Here is a 16,972-nt window from a genome sequence, read left to right on the forward strand (position 1 = left end):
AAAGAGAAAAAAAGAAAAAAAAAAGATCAAATTGGTATTTTATACAAAGTTAGACGAATTTTTCAATTAAGGGCATATAGCCATTACCAAGGATATAAAAGAGAAATTATAGTAAATGACCTAAAATAATGACATAAAGAAGTTAATATCCATAAATTTAAAATTGTAGAAAAATGATCATTTTACATTGTTGATTACCTAAATTGTCACTTTCTATCATGACTTTAATATAGTGGTATATGTATATTAATTTTTATTTTAAAGTTATATTGATTTTTTAAGTTTTTTATGGGTTGTTGGTATATTATTTTCCAACTAGTATATATGTTTTTTGTGGTATGATATATCATTTTTTAATAGTATTTAATTTATAATTTTGCATTATGGTATATACATTTTAATGATAATATATAATTTTATTAGTATAGTATATACATTTTTTCTAATAATTTTGTAAATTTTGTTGGTATATTATTTATTTACTTTTTCATATACAATTAAAGTTCATTTTGCACCAAAGCCCGATATAAAATGCATATGCATTTGCGTGATATTTGAAAAAACAAACCAAAATTTGTAGTGGAAAATTTTATCGACAACACAAGTAAGGGTATGATAAGAATATTTTATTCTATGTGGTATTTGTAGAAAGTCAAAAGGTGAGGGGCGAGATCACAATAAAAGATAACTCTGGGCTAAAGTTATTAATTGCTTTTTCCGAAACGATTTTCTGAAGCAGTCCTCTGCCGTTCCCGGGTTTCCACTACACCCTCAGAAGTTGCTCGAACTGAAAAACCCTAATCCCTAAACACGCTACGTCCCAGCCCCAGCAAAACCATTGGTCAAGTGATTCGATATCCTCTGAACTCAGTGAGTTTGAGTGGAGTAGTCGGGCAACAATGGTGGTAAAGAGAAAGAGGAACGATTCCGGAGGTGGAGACGAAGATGAATCGGCCGCAAAGCAGAGTACGAAGAAAGAGATACTGCCGTCTATGATAAAAAACAAGGATAAAAGATCAGAGGTTCACGCCAAGCTTAAGCAGCAGAAGAAACTCGAGAAGCGAAAAAAAGTTAAGGCTCGCGATGCCGCCATTTCACGTGCTCTTGAGCTGGGCGAGGAGGTTCGTCACACACACACACACATATGTATTTGTGACACATATATGTAATGTTTTTATGGGTCGATTCTCCCTATCCTCTTTTCAATGTTTTGACTTTTTTCAATTTGATTTTTGCAGCCTCCTGAGAAGAAGATCCCTCGGACTATTGAGAACACAAGAGAAGTTGATGAGACAGTATGCATGGCTGACGATGAAGAGGTTAATCGTTAGTCTTATTGTGGTTTTTAAGTCTTTGATTTGTTTGTGGGGGTTGCACTAAAGTTTAAAACTATATTCATAAGTTAAACATGTTGAAGTTTTGAATACGAAACGCATGGGGAACTAAATTTTGTTTGAATTCAGTATATGAAAATGCAAAAAATGTTGGCTGCATTTATAGACTAGAGATCAAAGAGCATATGGGCCATTTTCATTTGAATAAGTTTTTGTTTGCTTCACTTTGTCTGTTATAGAATTGCTGAAGGGGATCGTGTATTGTATTCATTTGCAGTTATATGCTGGAATTGATGCCGATGAATTTAGTTCAACTTTAAAGCGTGAAACTACTCCAAAGATATTAATCACCACATGCCGTTTCCATTCTTCGGTATCCATTACTATTTTCTTCTTTCTTTCTCTCTATACTATGATTTTGTTAGATGTTATCTAATATGTTTAGGTTTTATTGGTATATGTATTGGTTTGCAGAGAGGACCTGCTTTTATATCTGAACTACTCTCCGTGATTCCAAATGCACATTATTACAAGAGAGGAACCTATGACTTGAAAAAAGTGGTTATCTGTATATCTTCTTGAATGTAATAAACAATGAGTTGGAAAGACATTTGCATTAATATTTCTTGGTACATTTGGGTTGCAGATTGTGGAATATGCTAATAAGAAGGACTTCACTTCTATTATCGTGGTTCACACCAATCGGAGGGAGCCAGGTTGGTTGTGTATTTTTTTATTTTATTTTTTTTGTGAAGCGTCCTTCAAAATCTTTGATGTTCATATGCACCATCAAGTTTTGAGGCTTATCTTATAATACTTTTTCTATCAAGATTTAACAGTCATTTCTCTTGATCATCTTTTAGATGCTCTCCTATTCATTAACTTGCCCGAAGGACCCACTGCTCATTTCAAACTATCGAATCTTGTTTTACGCAAGGATATTAAGGTACTTACTACCTTGTTTTTCATATGGGGATTGAACCTTTCGATTGTTTTGAGGCACTAGTACAAATCAATGTATTTATTTGATGCCAGGATAAATAACAATGCACCTAAATTTGGTTGGGTACACTTGAATGAATAAGAGCAGTGAAATTTTTTTGTCTAAATTTCAAACACATCTCATTCGGTTATTCTTCTACGTCTTGACCTTTACTCTATGTTATGACTCGTGAGAACAAACGGAAGAACATATAAGATTTAAGGATTTCAAGCTCTCAAAACATTGTTGGTTTTCCATGTTAAGCTCGACTTTCATTTTTCTATACTACTGGATGGTAATTTACGAAGGAACAAGTATTGCTTAGTGTTTAGCTATTTACTTTTTAATATGCTCGCAGAATCATGGAAATCCAACAAGCCACGAGCCTGAGCTTGTGCTGACTAATTTTACTACTCGCCTGGGTCATCGAATTGGAAGGTTGTGTTCCTTATTGTACTTTTACACAATGTATCATGCTTTTGTAATCATATGTTGAATTCTATCTGTTGCTCCAATATTGAGATTCATCATAGTATATTAGTATATACTTTCAATTTCATGTAATCATTCTTCTACCTAGTATGATGATAATATGTATATTCCTTAAAAAATAAAGGATAAAAGAACATGATGAAAAAGTATTTCTACTAAACTAAAGATTTAATTTCTGTATGATATCTTCATGTAACTTTTAATGCGTAATGTGTGAGAATAATAGTCACCAACTTTTATCTTTCTAACGCTTTACTTTTGGTGATGCATTTTCTTCAGATTGATTCAGTCAATTTTCCCACAAGAGCCTAATTTCCGTGGTCGAAGAGTTGTTACTTTTCACAATCAGCGAGACTTTATTTTTTTCCGACATCATAGGTGTGCCTCTATTGTGAATACAAGTAATTCCAACCAGACGAACATGTTACCTTATAAGCTATAAATTTCTGATGGTGTATTATGTCCTAGGTACATTTTTGATTCAAAAGAAACTAAGCAGGCTGATTCAAAAGGTAAGTCAAAGGATGCGAAGGGTGAGGTGCCTCAACAGAAAGTTATTGCTCGTCTTCAGGTTAGCGTTAATTCATTTACTTTTTTTTGTTGCTAAATTATCATATATCATAATAGTACAAGAAACAATGCTTTACTACTTTTGAGGATGTTTATCAAGAATCAAGTTTTAGTGTGATGATATTGGGTATGTAGATGTACTGCTGCTTATGTTATGTTGGCCTTTTCATACATCTAGTTATTTGGTTGAAGTATCACCCATTATAGCTTTGTTGCGATTATTTAGTCTCAATCTGTCATTGATGATCATCACGCTTTTTCTTGGAGCATATATGATTTATAATTGTTAATGCAATGCTTTTATCTTACACACAGGAGTGTGGACCTCGTTTCACATTGAAGTTAACCAGTCTGCAGCATGGAACATTTGATACCAAGGGCGGGGAATATGAGTGGGTTCACAAGGTATTATGCTTCAATTGATTTTTTTGTTTCTTCTTCTTTTTGGTTTGGTTTATTTCACTTTTGGCCTGATTCTTCTTTTCCTTATTTGAATATTAGCCGGAAATGGACACTAGCCGAAGGAGATTCTTCTTGTGACTTGGTTTGGAATGTTGCTTTAAATTTGTGGTGAAATGGCAGAATTCAGTTGAAGTTCCGTCAAGTTGCTGGAGCATTTTTGACTTGAGAAATTTATATATATATTTATTGAATTCCCTTGACTAGTTAGTATAGTTATGTATGGAACAATGGAAAAAATAAAACGTGATTTTTTTCCCCTTTAGCGTCACCTTTATATATTCACAAAATATAATGGTTCTCATCTATTTCATTTTGCTTGCAATGCAAATTGCATCTATCCTTTTCTGTACATGTATTATACAAGTCGTTTGATATGAGAGCATACCTTCTTGAGGCCATGAAGGCAAATCAAGAGAAAGATGCCTCCAAATATAGAAGCTTTCAAAATTACTCTCTCTGGTGGAGAATTTGTGGTTAGATATTTACAATCTATAGCTATAAGGATCCAAGCTAAACCCTCCAAGAAGGTTCTAACTAATAAGATATTTCCTTTTGTTTCCCCAGACACCCTGAAAATCATTCTTAAACACAGGGCACCCACAACCGAAAATGTGGTCAGGGACCACCCCCTGTAAGACACAATTTTTCCTCCCACAATCAAAGCGTCTTTTCGGCACACACAAGATGGGCACTCACCTGAAAAGGTTGACATCTTTAGGGCATCAAAACCTGTATAGTATGGTAGGAGAACAGAATCCAGGTACAAACTTGCATGTAAAATGCCTGAAATTGTTGATGCCTCAAAGAAAACATACTTGAGGTCCTTGCCAGCTCCATTCTCGAAGCTGAGAGCAGAGATATGAACCAGCTGGAGGATTGCAGGGCCAACCAAGGACAGAGGAAAGACAGTGTTGATCCGATGTCCGTTGGCTAGGGCCAAGAGGATTAGTGGTAGAGAAATCGGACCAGAAGGCAGAAAACATCTTCTTAACAGAGTACTAGTTTGCCCTCTTCCTACTATGTCCATTACCATGATGAAAAGAGTTGCGAAGTAGGAAGCAGTAGTGAATATAAGAAGTAGAATATCCACAGCTGGTGAATAGTTACCAGGATAGGTACTGTCACAGAAGTAGTGATATGGGCAGCTTATTGGATCCATGGTTTCTTCAAACTGCCATCTGACACATTTGTAGAACATTAACCGGATATCGTCCAGGACCCATTCTGGTTGCGGAGTTGGGTATTCTGGTAGTAGGAGTTGCCAACTCATTATGTTTGTCTTCCTTTATTCCTGCAGGCCTTTCTTTCTTAATGAAACTTATATGTCTGAGCACTCCATCGGTTTTGCTGCAATTTAAATACAACTTTATATGGTTCATTTCTGTTGGTTAAGATCTTTCAGTTGATGAGGAAAGATCAACTAATTATTCTTTTATTTCCTTTGTCCTCATAGTTTTTATTTTGCTCTTCTTGTTTGAATGGGAAATCCTTAATATAAAATGCGTATTTGCTTGCGAAGTGCTTCTTGTCGTTTTTTGTATATTTTGTATACTGTAGTGTCAACCCCACAACAATGTACAGAAATGTGTCTAAGCACACATCAATGTTATGGTCCTTTCTGTAATTGGGTCTCAAGATAGGTAGGTTTCTTGAGGAGGAGACAGACACTTCACAGTAAAAATTGTTATTGAAACTGCAAGCAATTGGAAGTGTTGGAAAAAAGCAATTTGCAAAAAATGAAATGTCCAAGGGAGCTTGGTTTCAAAGTAAGGATGGTGGTTTTGGTTTTGGTTTGGGTTTGGTGGGTGATTGCTACTGATAGATATAATGATGGATTAGCGGACCTTCGTTACCGATTAAGGGAGTTTACTTACGGACAATCTATGCAAACAACTGAGGTTCCTCTACCTAATTACATGGATTACGACTTGGGAAGCCTTTGACCACAATGGTATACAAAAATTAGCGAAATAATGTAAGTATTTATTGTTTTTAAAGGACATGGTTGGTATCATATCTCTTTTGGCATTCAAACTTACATTTTTAAATAAATAAAAATATAATAATCCGAGTATGATCTTAAACAACATTTTCTTTAGTAAAGATTTCCTCGTGATGTGATCACATTGACATAGTATTATGCAATAATTAGCTTCTGGGCTTTAGATTCCATTATTCCCAATACAATTGGTGGCTGGCTATTCCTATAAGATTACATTGATATTATTAACTACAATTAGAAAGCGAGAGAGAGGTACTAAATAAAATCCACTTTCACTTTCTTTCTTACTGTTTTAACACTCTTATCCTATTGTTTATAGTAATTTAAAAATATAAAATATTTAGATAATATACGCTTGTCAAAGTATTAACACATCAAAATAAATTAATGAAAAAAGAGTTTATTTAATAATCGTCCTGAAATAAAGTTGTAAAAAACTCTTGGGGGAATTGAGGACAACTGCATATTGATAATCACTGGCTAAAAAAATCATATGTGGCGAGGCGAGTGGCGTGTATGTGATATATATATATATATATATATTTATATATATTATTGGGTTACAGACAGTAATACCGTGTAGTGTACCACCTGGACTTGGTGGCTGTTGCTGGTGGTGTTCGTCTATTATTATTATTTTATCAAACCAAACTAATATTAATTATAGCAACCAAGATGCCTTGTGACACGTATCATTACATTACATGGTTCACGAGCCCCTTAAATAAAAAAAATTATGAGAGAGGGTCGTCACCAAGTATAAAATCATGTCATCATTCTTGTTACAAATTTTTATGTACAAGCAAAGAATTTTGACTGATTTGTACAAAGTTTATTCATTAGACTATAGATACCAAATTATTGATCATTTTCAGTTTTATGTCTATTATGAAATTTCCTAAAATGTCTCAAATCAATTGATGGAATGGAACAAGTTTTTTTTTAAATTTTTTATTAAATAGTCAACTATAATATGTGCCAAGTTGGAAATATAATATCCATATATATATAGGGTATTGCTCAAGTGGAGACGGTAAAAACGTCTGCACCGGTGGAGACGTTTTTTTTGCACCATTTGATCAAATAAAAGGCTGTGATCTTTTTTTAAAAACATTTGGTAAATCTCTCAGAACTATTCTCTCTCTCTCTTTCCCTCACAAGTACGAACCCATTCGCTCTCTCTCTCTCTTCCGAATCTCTTTCAGCCGATGCCCATTGATACCTCCACTGATACCATGTAGACCAGAATACGAAAAGGTATTGTAAAACCAAAAGCTCTTGTGACTACAAAACATTCTTTGAGTGTAGAAGTTGGTCCCACTCAGCCCAACTCTGGTCAAGAAGCTCTTCGCAATCCAATATGGCTAGAGGCTATGCAAGTTGAGTATACCGCCCTCATGAAGAATCAGAGTATCTTTGCCTGTTTATGAATTGAACCCATTAATAATTCATTGATTCTGTCCAAGCTTTGATATCTCTTTGTAACGCAGGGACTAAATATATAGTTATTTGAACAACAAATAAAGATAAAATCTAGTGAAGAAATTCACAGTTTCCACCTATTATACGAATGTAAATTAACCATATATGTGTTTGGTAGTGGGACGTTAGGCTGTGGTTGATTTCAGACGGGGTTTCAAAGCAAGGCTACTGGTGGTTTCTTATTTGTGGATTTAGGGGCTCCGGAGTTGGAGAGCGAAGTTTCTCTGTCCAAGCACCGAAGCAGGTTCGACTCTGTTATTTTGGGGTAATTTTTGTGTGGTCCGTAGTGATGTTAGATTTGTAGCAGGTTTGTAAAATTATCACCAGTAATAATAGTTGATTTACAACTTAACTTAGCCCTGACCTACTGTGTTTAGTGATTTTAGTTTGGCATTCTGTTTGCTTGTTATGTTTCAATGCGAGGGGTTTGCAGGAAAAAAATGCTAAATTAAAGAAGAATGATGTTTATGCATCGAAGGTGTCATTTATGCTATTAGGTTGATGAAGAGGTACTGTTTATGCAGTTGAGTGGATTGAACTTTTGCTAAGGATTTGTTAAGTATTAAAGCATTTCTATTATTTTATATATATATATATATACATGATTTCATGACTTCCCTTTGGTTTGTTGGTTTTTTCTGAAGTAGTCTGTGAAAACTTATTTGAAATCTATTCCCATGAATTGAAAAAGATTGTGGTGGTTATAGCTATGTATAATATTGTTATATATAAAACTAGGGACAACATATTCCAATACTACTGGGTTATGATATGTCACTAAAGTTTAACAATAGACTGCAATTCGTTTTGATTGGGAATTAAAGTCGTTTAAAATTAGTGTTTTTACTGTTGTTAATATATTACCCAATTTTGGGGGGTTTCTCCAATATGTTAGGCGAAGCTGATATTTTGGTGAAGCAATTATTATTTTAATGTGACATCATTGATGATGTGTAAATGTCGATAACCAATTTAAATTATTATATAATAATTATAATTATGGAAAGAAATTCTTTGTTATTGTAGGCAACTATGGATAGGGAAAAGTTAGGGGACATCTTGTTGGCATTGAATTCACATGAGAGTGAAGTGAAGGAATTGAAGCAGGAAATTGCATCTCTTAGACATGGTGTTTCCCAGCTTCGTTTGTCTGAGGTTAGAGAAGGAGAAGAGGGCAATTCTTTTGAAGTTTTTTTGGAGAAGGCATCTTTGGTAATGAGTAAATGTAACATTGTGAGTGAGAAATTGAGTAAATTGGATGGTGCAAATGTAAATATGATGGAGGTGGGTCGTTTGGAAGATAAATTTAGTGTAGGAACACCATCGATGAATTTGGGAAAGGTTGAGTTATCTAAATCAAAAACATTACAAGTGGAATTGGAGTTGCGAAAACTTGATCCCGTTGATGGGGGGGTTAAAAATGTTCAACTTGAGTCGGAGGAGGTTTGTTTAGTTGATTTAAATGAGATAAGCGAAGTTGATAAGTTGTCTAGTGTGCTTGGTTGCGATGAGTTGGGTGTAGAAATTGGAGAGGGGCCTTCCAATATTGGTGCTTTTACTCTAGAAATGAATGATTTAGAGGTTGATGGTGTTGATGGTTATAGTTTGAATGATAAGATTTTATTTGATCCTGAAGTGGGTAGGGAGAAGAGTGGTGTATCGAATCATAGTGAGAAAGTGTTGTTGACTAATATTTGGTCTAGTTGTGTAGAAGGGAATGATTTATGTATGCAACTGGAAAAATTTACAGATATTGTTAGTGAGAGCAAACATTGTGATAGGATTTCATTGTCGACGACTGAAGAAAAAATAAAATTGCACTTTGAGGATGAAAGGAAATTGGTTTTGAAATTTGGAGGTAGTGGTTTTGATTGTGATATGTATGACATTGAAGATATCGAAGTTGATAAAATTGTTGGGAAGGTATTGTTGATTATATTTTTTTGATTTTGGTATACTAAATCCAATACAAATACATGTAGTTGGAATGATCTTAGAATCTACTTAACTTGTGGTGTTTGAATTTAGTATACTTTGGATCGTTGTTGCATTAGTGGAGACCTCTTAAGCCGAACAAAGTGGTCAAATTTGGAGTTGTTGAACGATTCTGAGGAAAAGTTGTTGAACTATGTGATGGACTCGAAATTACCTCCGGAGTAAGCTTTTGAATGCTTTGTATTTAAATATTTGGCCATGTTATATTTAAACAGATGATATAATTATTTGAACTAATTTTTTCATTTACAAGGGAGATAGTTTTCTTGGGAGACAAAGTAGTTGGGCGGAGGTCTGATTTTTTGAGTTTGGGAGATAAACAACTATGCAGCGCAAGAGTGAGGATGTTAAATAAATTTGTAATTTTGAGGTTGGTCAATGAAGACTTATACTCACATTAACTAATATGTGACAAGTTTTTTAATGTTGAAGGTTGTCAACTGTATGATTGATATTTTATCAGCGGTTGAAGTGGAAAAGAATGGGAAAAAGATGAGATTCTGGTGGATCCCGACAGCTTTATCGGTTTGTATTAGTTAAAAGAATTTTGTTGTTCTTTTTGTATACCATGTTGATGACAATATTGTTTGGTTTTTTTAATTTTCTTTTTGTAGCGGCCAGACAGTTTATGTTATAGTACTATAAGTAATAAAAAGACATGGTTTGAATGGTGTGGAGAGGTTGATCAGTTGGAAAAGGTTAAATTGGTTACTTTTATGAATATAATTTATGGTTTCGTATTTTATTATTATGAGATTTTAGTAATTCTTATTGATGAGTATCTGGCAGGTTTACGTGCCTGTGCTTGCTAAAAGACATTGGTTTATAGCCGTAATCAATATGTTTGAGAAGAAAGTTAATGTGTTTGATAACTTCAGCATTCCTTCGTATTTATTATGTGGTGGCATAATTATGTCGATGGGTTGTATATATTGTGTAGTTTTTTGATTCACAGTATAATTTTATTTTTTACAAATGTTTCAAAATTTATGGACTATCATTTTTTTTACACATTTTGAATATTTTTTGTCTCTTTTGTTAACAGCTATGCTCCATGGACAATGCATTCAGTGAACAATTCAAAAAAGTTTACGGATCCGATTTTTCTTTTACACAATTTAGTATAAGTGAACCTATTTCCCATCGATACAAATGTGTTGATTATGATTGCAGTGTGTATGTCACAAGAATGCTTCTACAAGAATATGTGAAGGGAGTGTTAGGTGATGAAGCAGATGATGTGGTTGATGACTATGTTCCTGGAGTACCTATTCAAATAGGACCATTATATGTTAGTGTATCTGAATGTTTAAAAAAAATTGTGTGAAAATATACTTTTACTAATAATTAATGTTTCAATTGTATTAGGTACCACGAGAGATTGATTGGAAGGTTATAGGGGCACTAATTTTGACATCTTCACTGAACAAAAGAAGAGATTTTATAATAGAGAAAGCATCTTGCGTTTGTTAACTTTGTTTTGTAATTTTTTGAGTAATGTGGATAGGCACACAATTATCAAATGCAAAGATTGCATTAGTTAGAAAGCTATGCTAAGGAAGAAGAAAAAGAAGATATTGAAGTGTATTGGAATCAATGAATGTGTTGATTTAAGTTTTGTAATATATTGCAATTTATCAATGATTTTATAGTTAATATACCTTATTTTGGATTTCTTTGTCTAGTCTACAATCTTTGGAGTAGCTTTTTTTTTAGAAATAATAGTGATTTCAATTGACAAAATTAGGGAAAAGCTTGGTGTTGTTGAGGCTGTAAATTGTTGAAAAATATGTAATTAAAGATGTTTGAACTTAACCAATGAGCCACACGCGTGGCTGATATTTCAACTATGAAACTGTTAAACAACTATAGGAAGCAGTCACTAATTTTGGATGTTACTTGGATTCAAAAACTGGTTATTATACAAAACTTCAGCACAAGTGATCATATTAATTAATAATACAGAACTGGAAAATTTGGGAAACAATAGTTGTTTTTAAAGTAGACATATAAATGTCCATTAATAAACAACAATCTGATTATTGTAATTATGTTCTAAAAGTGAAGGAAGAACAAGTATTAATTTTATTGTTGCTGTTGCCCCACGGGCCCAGTATATGAATTGTTGATGGAGTCCTTTTAATCTCCTTAGTTGTCCCTTTTGAAATCACTTTCGCTGTCTTCACCTGTCCATTGAACCTGCAATTTGATTAATTTCAATTAGTTTTGATTTAAATATAATTCCTATTCTTATATTGTGGATTGTTATTTGATTTAAGGTACCATTTCCTCGTAGACATTTTCAAGTATGGACTTGTAATTATTCAAGGCAGTCGTTGTTGTAATCATTTGCTGCATTAACTCTCTTTGAACCGCATCTATTTTTCGTATAAGTGTTTTTGGTGTTGACTGTGTTACCTAATATTGAATTTGAAAAAAATATATAAGATTGCTCTAAGTATTCAGAAAAATTTTATGGAATGCTGGAATGAAGGATGCAGCTGAGACATAGATGTGTCTTTTTGTACTATAATTAAAATAAATAATGTTTGGAGTTCGTGGCATTGCGAGATAAAGTGAGATTAAAATTTTTTAATACAAAAATACACAGTACACATACCAAGTGAGTTATAATATTGAAGTTAACTTTCATCATCAAATTGAATAACATACCTTGTGGTGTGTTATTTTACACAAAAATTCTCTTTTGTACTTTTCACAGTTCTCCTTTGTTTGTTCTTCCCAGAATTCTGATGCCGATTTACCAGACAAACACCACGGCTTTGTAATTATGACCAGTTTTTCTCGAACAAGCATTGACTTGGGTGGTAGTTGTGGTATTCGGTTGGGAACAATTCCACAACTTTGCATTGAAACTCGCTCCCCCAAATACCACTCTGCTCCGTTTGGGCCAACCAGTAAGATTCGACTGGAGTTGGCTACCTCACTTAGGCAACATAGTAAGGTTGAATTTCTTCATCTCCCCATGGACAGAGCTCAACCTGGTTAAATTAGAAATTTAGTGAAATTGGTTTCATAATTATAGTCTATACGCTAGCATAGCGTACATTTGATTTTACCTCGTCCAATGTTAGATTTTTTAGTTTTTCCCTATAGTACTTCAACAGGGCCGCAATCCCCATTGTTGGTGGAGGGAAATTACTCCACACAAGGCTTCGTGGAAAGACTTTTGATGATATCGATTGTGGTGTAACATGTACACATGGTAGGTATTCCCTTGCCCAAACCTGTTATAAGAAGAAAATTGTTTGTTAAGTTTCAATAATATATTAAAAATTAATGTTTTATACAACATTCTATGATGACTAGAAAAATGGCAACACAAACATGCCTCATACAGAGATTTTGTATTACCTCCCATGCTTTCCAAAGGCCTCCCATGCAGTGTGTGTTGTGTCTACATAAGTCATCCATTTGTTGGTACATAAAAGCCAATGCAGCTCCCCCCCGATTGAAAGGTCCTATATCTCCTATACTAGCCAAACACGGTAAGTAGTACAAGTGCACCATCTTATTAGAACGTGCAAACAAAGTGCACCCAAGTAGTGCGAGTATGAAGACCCTAGTTAAAATATCATGGTCTTCAATATTTCTTAGTTGCATATTACGATAAGCTGTGTATAGCCAACTCAATTTCACCCTTCTTCTGCCAATGGTTGCTAATGGTTGTCCTACTAACTTTGTTAGTTGTTCTATTTTTTTGTGGATGCGTCTATCCATTTTCAATGGGTTACCATGCACTGGTATTCCAGAAATTGAACTAAAATCCTTGGGGGTCAATGCCATCTCTCCTAATTTCTCGAATATGAACGTATGTGTTGTATCCCACCACTTCTCCCCAAGTACTTGTAATAGTGCAACATCCATTTCTGATTGGTTTATGCCGTCCACTAAAGGTTGTAATCCTGTCACTCTAACTCTATCTTTTATTAAATTTGGGAGCTTAGCATACCATTCGATGATTAGTTCACAATCTCCTGCCCCGTCAATATCAATCTCTTTCTCCTGACATGGTATATTAATTAATTTTGTACTCATAATAATACAAATTTTCAATTTTAAGATAATTTAAATAACCCACACCAACCTTCCCAATACAAATGGCCAAATTTTATGTTGTATGCATAAAAATAGAAACAAGTAAAACCAAACGAGAGGTGCAAGGACTAGGAATGACTTTTAATAATACGTTGGAACAAGTGTTTGTACAGCTAAATTCCTATATGAAATTGGAGCTATATATACTTAAATTGAGTACCTCAAATGAAAGGTGGTCCATTGAATTTAATCTGATAGTGTCCACTGAATTCCTTCTCCTTAATTTGTTCGGTCTACGAATTCCATGCTGTCCTTGGTGTACAATGATGTCTGAGTTGTGGTCGGACTTCCCCACCATGAATTCCTTGGTGCCAGAGCTGGAGGAGGAAGAGATGGGGGTGTCCGACTTACATACACACTTGGAGGCCAGTTTCATCTTCACCTCATCGGACATGGTCATTCCTCTTTTCATGTTCCGTGTTTTGATAAATTTGATTACCAAATTTAAGCTAGATTGAAGTGACAGTTAAAATTTTAATCCAAAACGCGATGAGACAAATTAAGGTAATGGTACAACAAAGAGTGAAAATAAATTTGTGATTCGTACATGGCCAAATATTTATTCCCCAATGTAAGACGAATTAAACATATTTTCTAACCCTCACCTCAATAGTGCAGTAAAGTTGTCATTTTTGACATATGGCTTTTACTTGAGGATGCCATCCTTGTGTCCCTCCCTATGTTTTCCTAAACTTTGTTGCATTAGTTTGGAGAAGATATATGCTTTATATATATATAAATATATATATATCACAGCGGATGGTTTTGGTCGGTTTCTCAGGTCCCTAATTTTCCTCTAGCTACATTTTTAAACATAATTTTTCGTCCCTAAGTTGAATGGATATTAAGTAAATAATAAATGGATGAAGTTAAAATGGAAAGTGATTTATTTAAAGAACATACACCTTTTAACGGATCTCGGATTTCTGCTTGCTGACGATTGGATTCGAAGCTTGTCGGCGGCTGCGATTTTGTATTCGGCGACCACTGTTGTCCACAGAATATTTTTTAACCCATCCAGCACCGCTGTCGAATCTCTTCGATAGTACAAGTATTGTACACAGACTTTGTGAAGGTTGGGAATGGAGTTTTGAGATCAGATTCACAATAGTTGAGTACAATGTCAAAAAATGTTAACATCGTGAATGAAGAGAAATCTGTATATTTTATCCCACAAATTAATTGGCAACCTACCCAACCCTAACAGGTACACGTGGCCTTTGTTAAAATAGGTGTAACGGTCCAAAATAGGCCAAAACCATTCAATTATAACTCTGTTTTTTAACTAACCATTTCCACTGATAACCATGTGTAAATTGACATAACTGCCCTCATACACTGACATCATTAAAATAATATTATTCTTTTATGGAGAATATTACTGAAGCATGAGAAGTACAGATAAAAGATAAAATACTATTGTTTATCATCATTGACTATACATAATATTATTCTTTTTTAAGAGAGGTTTATTTTGAAATGGTGTGAGAGGATAAAATTTAATTATATTGATAAATTAAAATTTTATAATATTACATTAATTAAATTCATAACAATATAACAATAATATTGCATTGTCATTAACTTTGATTTTTTTTTTATAAATGAAAGTTATATTTTTTTAGGGCATTAACTTTATTTTTTTTTTATAAATCAAAGTTATATTTTTTTAGGGCATGATTGATTAGTGATTTAAAAATTGTATTTTGAAAAAGTATGATTCTGACAGAAGAATCTAGATTTAGTGTTTGAATATGTTATAGATTTAGTGTCTGAATATGTTTATGAAAATGTAATTGAATGTATTGTAAACATGATATGTGATTGAATGTATTGTCCGTTAACTATTTGTGAATTCTATAAAATTGAATAATTTTTTGGTAGAAAATCTAAAAATTGAATATGTAATATATATTTTTTATTTTTGGTATAATAATAATTGAAGTGAATTTTTTTTTTAATTGTTGTAATTTTTATTTGATCAATGAATTTTTTTAGAAAATAAATTGTAAATTAAAATTAAATTATATTGTTATATGATTTTATAATTAATTATTTTACTAAATTTATATAGATAAATTTTTTAAAAAGTAGATTGAATTGTAAAAAGGACAGAAGAAAAAAAAATCAAGACTGTAAGAAAAATTAAAGAAAATTAGAAAGAAATTTAAAAAAAAAAAAACTCAATTTACAATTTGTGGAGTTAGAAAAATATTTTACTTTGTTAGCTATTTTTATTTTATAATATTTAACTTTTAGTATAGAATTGAAATGATAAATTTATATTTATTTATTAATAGTAATTTTTTTTTTGTAATCTTTATTTTATAAAATATTTTATCATTAGCTTAATTTTATTTTAAAAAATATATTATAAATTAGAATCAATTTCATCCCTTTGTATAATTTTACAATTAAAATTTTATATTATTTTATAAAGGTGAATAAGAATTTTAAATTGAAAAAAATACCATTTTTATTAAAAAAAATAGAGTAAATATTTTAACAACAGAAGTGTAGAAAGAAAAAAAATTTGTTAGTAAAGAGAAATTATTGTACATAACATAGCACCTTAAAAAAAATGTAAAAAGTCTATTAATATATAAAGAGAACATAAGAAACAAGTAACAAGTGGTCAGAAAACATCATTTCCTAAATCCTTTGATAAATTAGAGTTTGTTTTTAAAAATTATTTTAAAAAATGATAAACCAAACAAGATTTTTGTGTAGGTCCACAACTTTCAAATTTTAAAAACATAAAATCTGATTGGAATTCTATACCAATCACACCCTTAATTATTTATTAAATTAAATAAAATCAGTTATATGTAATAATAATTAATTAATAAGTTGTGGGTATAAAATTTCAAACAAAGTTGTTATTATTTATACACATGTGTAAACAGCCCTAAAACAAACATACTCAGAATTGATGTAGAGGCACATTAACCTTAATAAACAGGAACCACAATACTAAAATAAAAACTTAAGCCATTATCTATAGCAAAATCAGGTTTTTGCTTCCAACGCATAATTAGTACTACAAGGGGCATGTCCAAAACAGATTGTGAAATAGTTCCAGGCAAAAGTCGTGTTTACTAACACAAACCATACAAAATATTGAGTCTGTTCCGTAACCCCAAACAAGTTCAAACTCGACGAAAATATAGTACTTAATCCTTACAACTGCAGAAACCTCCCAACGATAATACATATCTATTTATCATTACCGTTGTTGATTCCAGTAGATGGACCTGTTGTGGGTGGAGTAGGTTTGGGACCAGCACCATTGAAGTAGGCAGCCATCTGAGAAGACAGGCGATCTATTTTCTTATTGCACTCCATTTGCCTGATTTCGATGTCATCGAGTTTGCTCATGGTATAGTGTTGGAAGAGTTGTGGATCTATCACCATCAATGGCGGCGACGATGGTTGTGCCTCCTCAGATGCTTATGGGGAAGCATCGAAGTCGGTGTAGTCTGCACAGAAGCACCCATCGCTCTTATATCCATTGGCTTGAAAGAGATTCCTCAT

General features: G+C 32.9%; 2 protein-coding genes across 2 annotated transcripts; one reads left to right on the forward strand and one right to left on the reverse strand.

The window, feature by feature from the left end:
• The first annotated feature begins 720 nt into the window (after positions 1-720).
• Positions 721-4,102, forward strand: LOC133797382 (uncharacterized). The gene is made up of 11 exons (XM_062235262.1): positions 721-1,121; positions 1,239-1,319; positions 1,612-1,707; positions 1,809-1,892; positions 1,981-2,050; positions 2,198-2,280; positions 2,675-2,754; positions 3,088-3,186; positions 3,277-3,379; positions 3,694-3,783; positions 3,880-4,102. The coding sequence occupies exons 1-11, from the start codon at positions 900-902 to the stop codon at positions 3,916-3,918; spliced, it is 1,047 nt and encodes a 348-aa protein (XP_062091246.1). The 5' UTR covers positions 721-899; the 3' UTR covers positions 3,919-4,102.
• A 156-nt stretch (positions 4,103-4,258) lies between these two features.
• On the reverse strand, positions 4,259-5,358 carry LOC133797383 (uncharacterized). Its single transcript, XM_062235263.1, has 2 exons — positions 4,656-5,358; positions 4,259-4,536 (listed from the first exon to the last, which is right to left on the reverse strand). The coding sequence occupies exons 1-2, from the start codon at positions 5,108-5,110 to the stop codon at positions 4,533-4,535; spliced, it is 459 nt and encodes a 152-aa protein (XP_062091247.1). The 5' UTR covers positions 5,111-5,358; the 3' UTR covers positions 4,259-4,532.
• Between the last annotated feature and the right edge of the window lie 11,614 nt (positions 5,359-16,972).

This window comes from Humulus lupulus, chromosome 8 (genome assembly GCF_963169125.1).
Source record: "Humulus lupulus chromosome 8, drHumLupu1.1, whole genome shotgun sequence".
Classification (NCBI taxonomy): Eukaryota; Viridiplantae; Streptophyta; class Magnoliopsida; order Rosales; family Cannabaceae; genus Humulus; species Humulus lupulus.

What these genes read in the sequence shown, in the direction of transcription:
- LOC133797382 (XM_062235262.1), top strand. Translation starts at nt 900, where the DNA reads ATGGTGGTAAAGAGAAAGAGGAACGATTCCGGAGGTGGAGACGAAGAT. An exon ending in ATTTTTTTCCGACATCATAG is followed by an intron (nt 3,187 to 3,276) that starts GTGTGCCTCTAT and finishes ATTATGTCCTAG; the next exon opens with GTACATTTTTGATTCAAAAG. An exon ending in AAGTTATTGCTCGTCTTCAG is followed by an intron (nt 3,380 to 3,693) that starts GTTAGCGTTAAT and finishes TCTTACACACAG; the next exon opens with GAGTGTGGACCTCGTTTCAC.
- LOC133797383 (XM_062235263.1), bottom strand. Translation starts at nt 5,110, where the DNA reads ATGAGTTGGCAACTCCTACTACCAGAATACCCAACTCCGCAACCAGAA.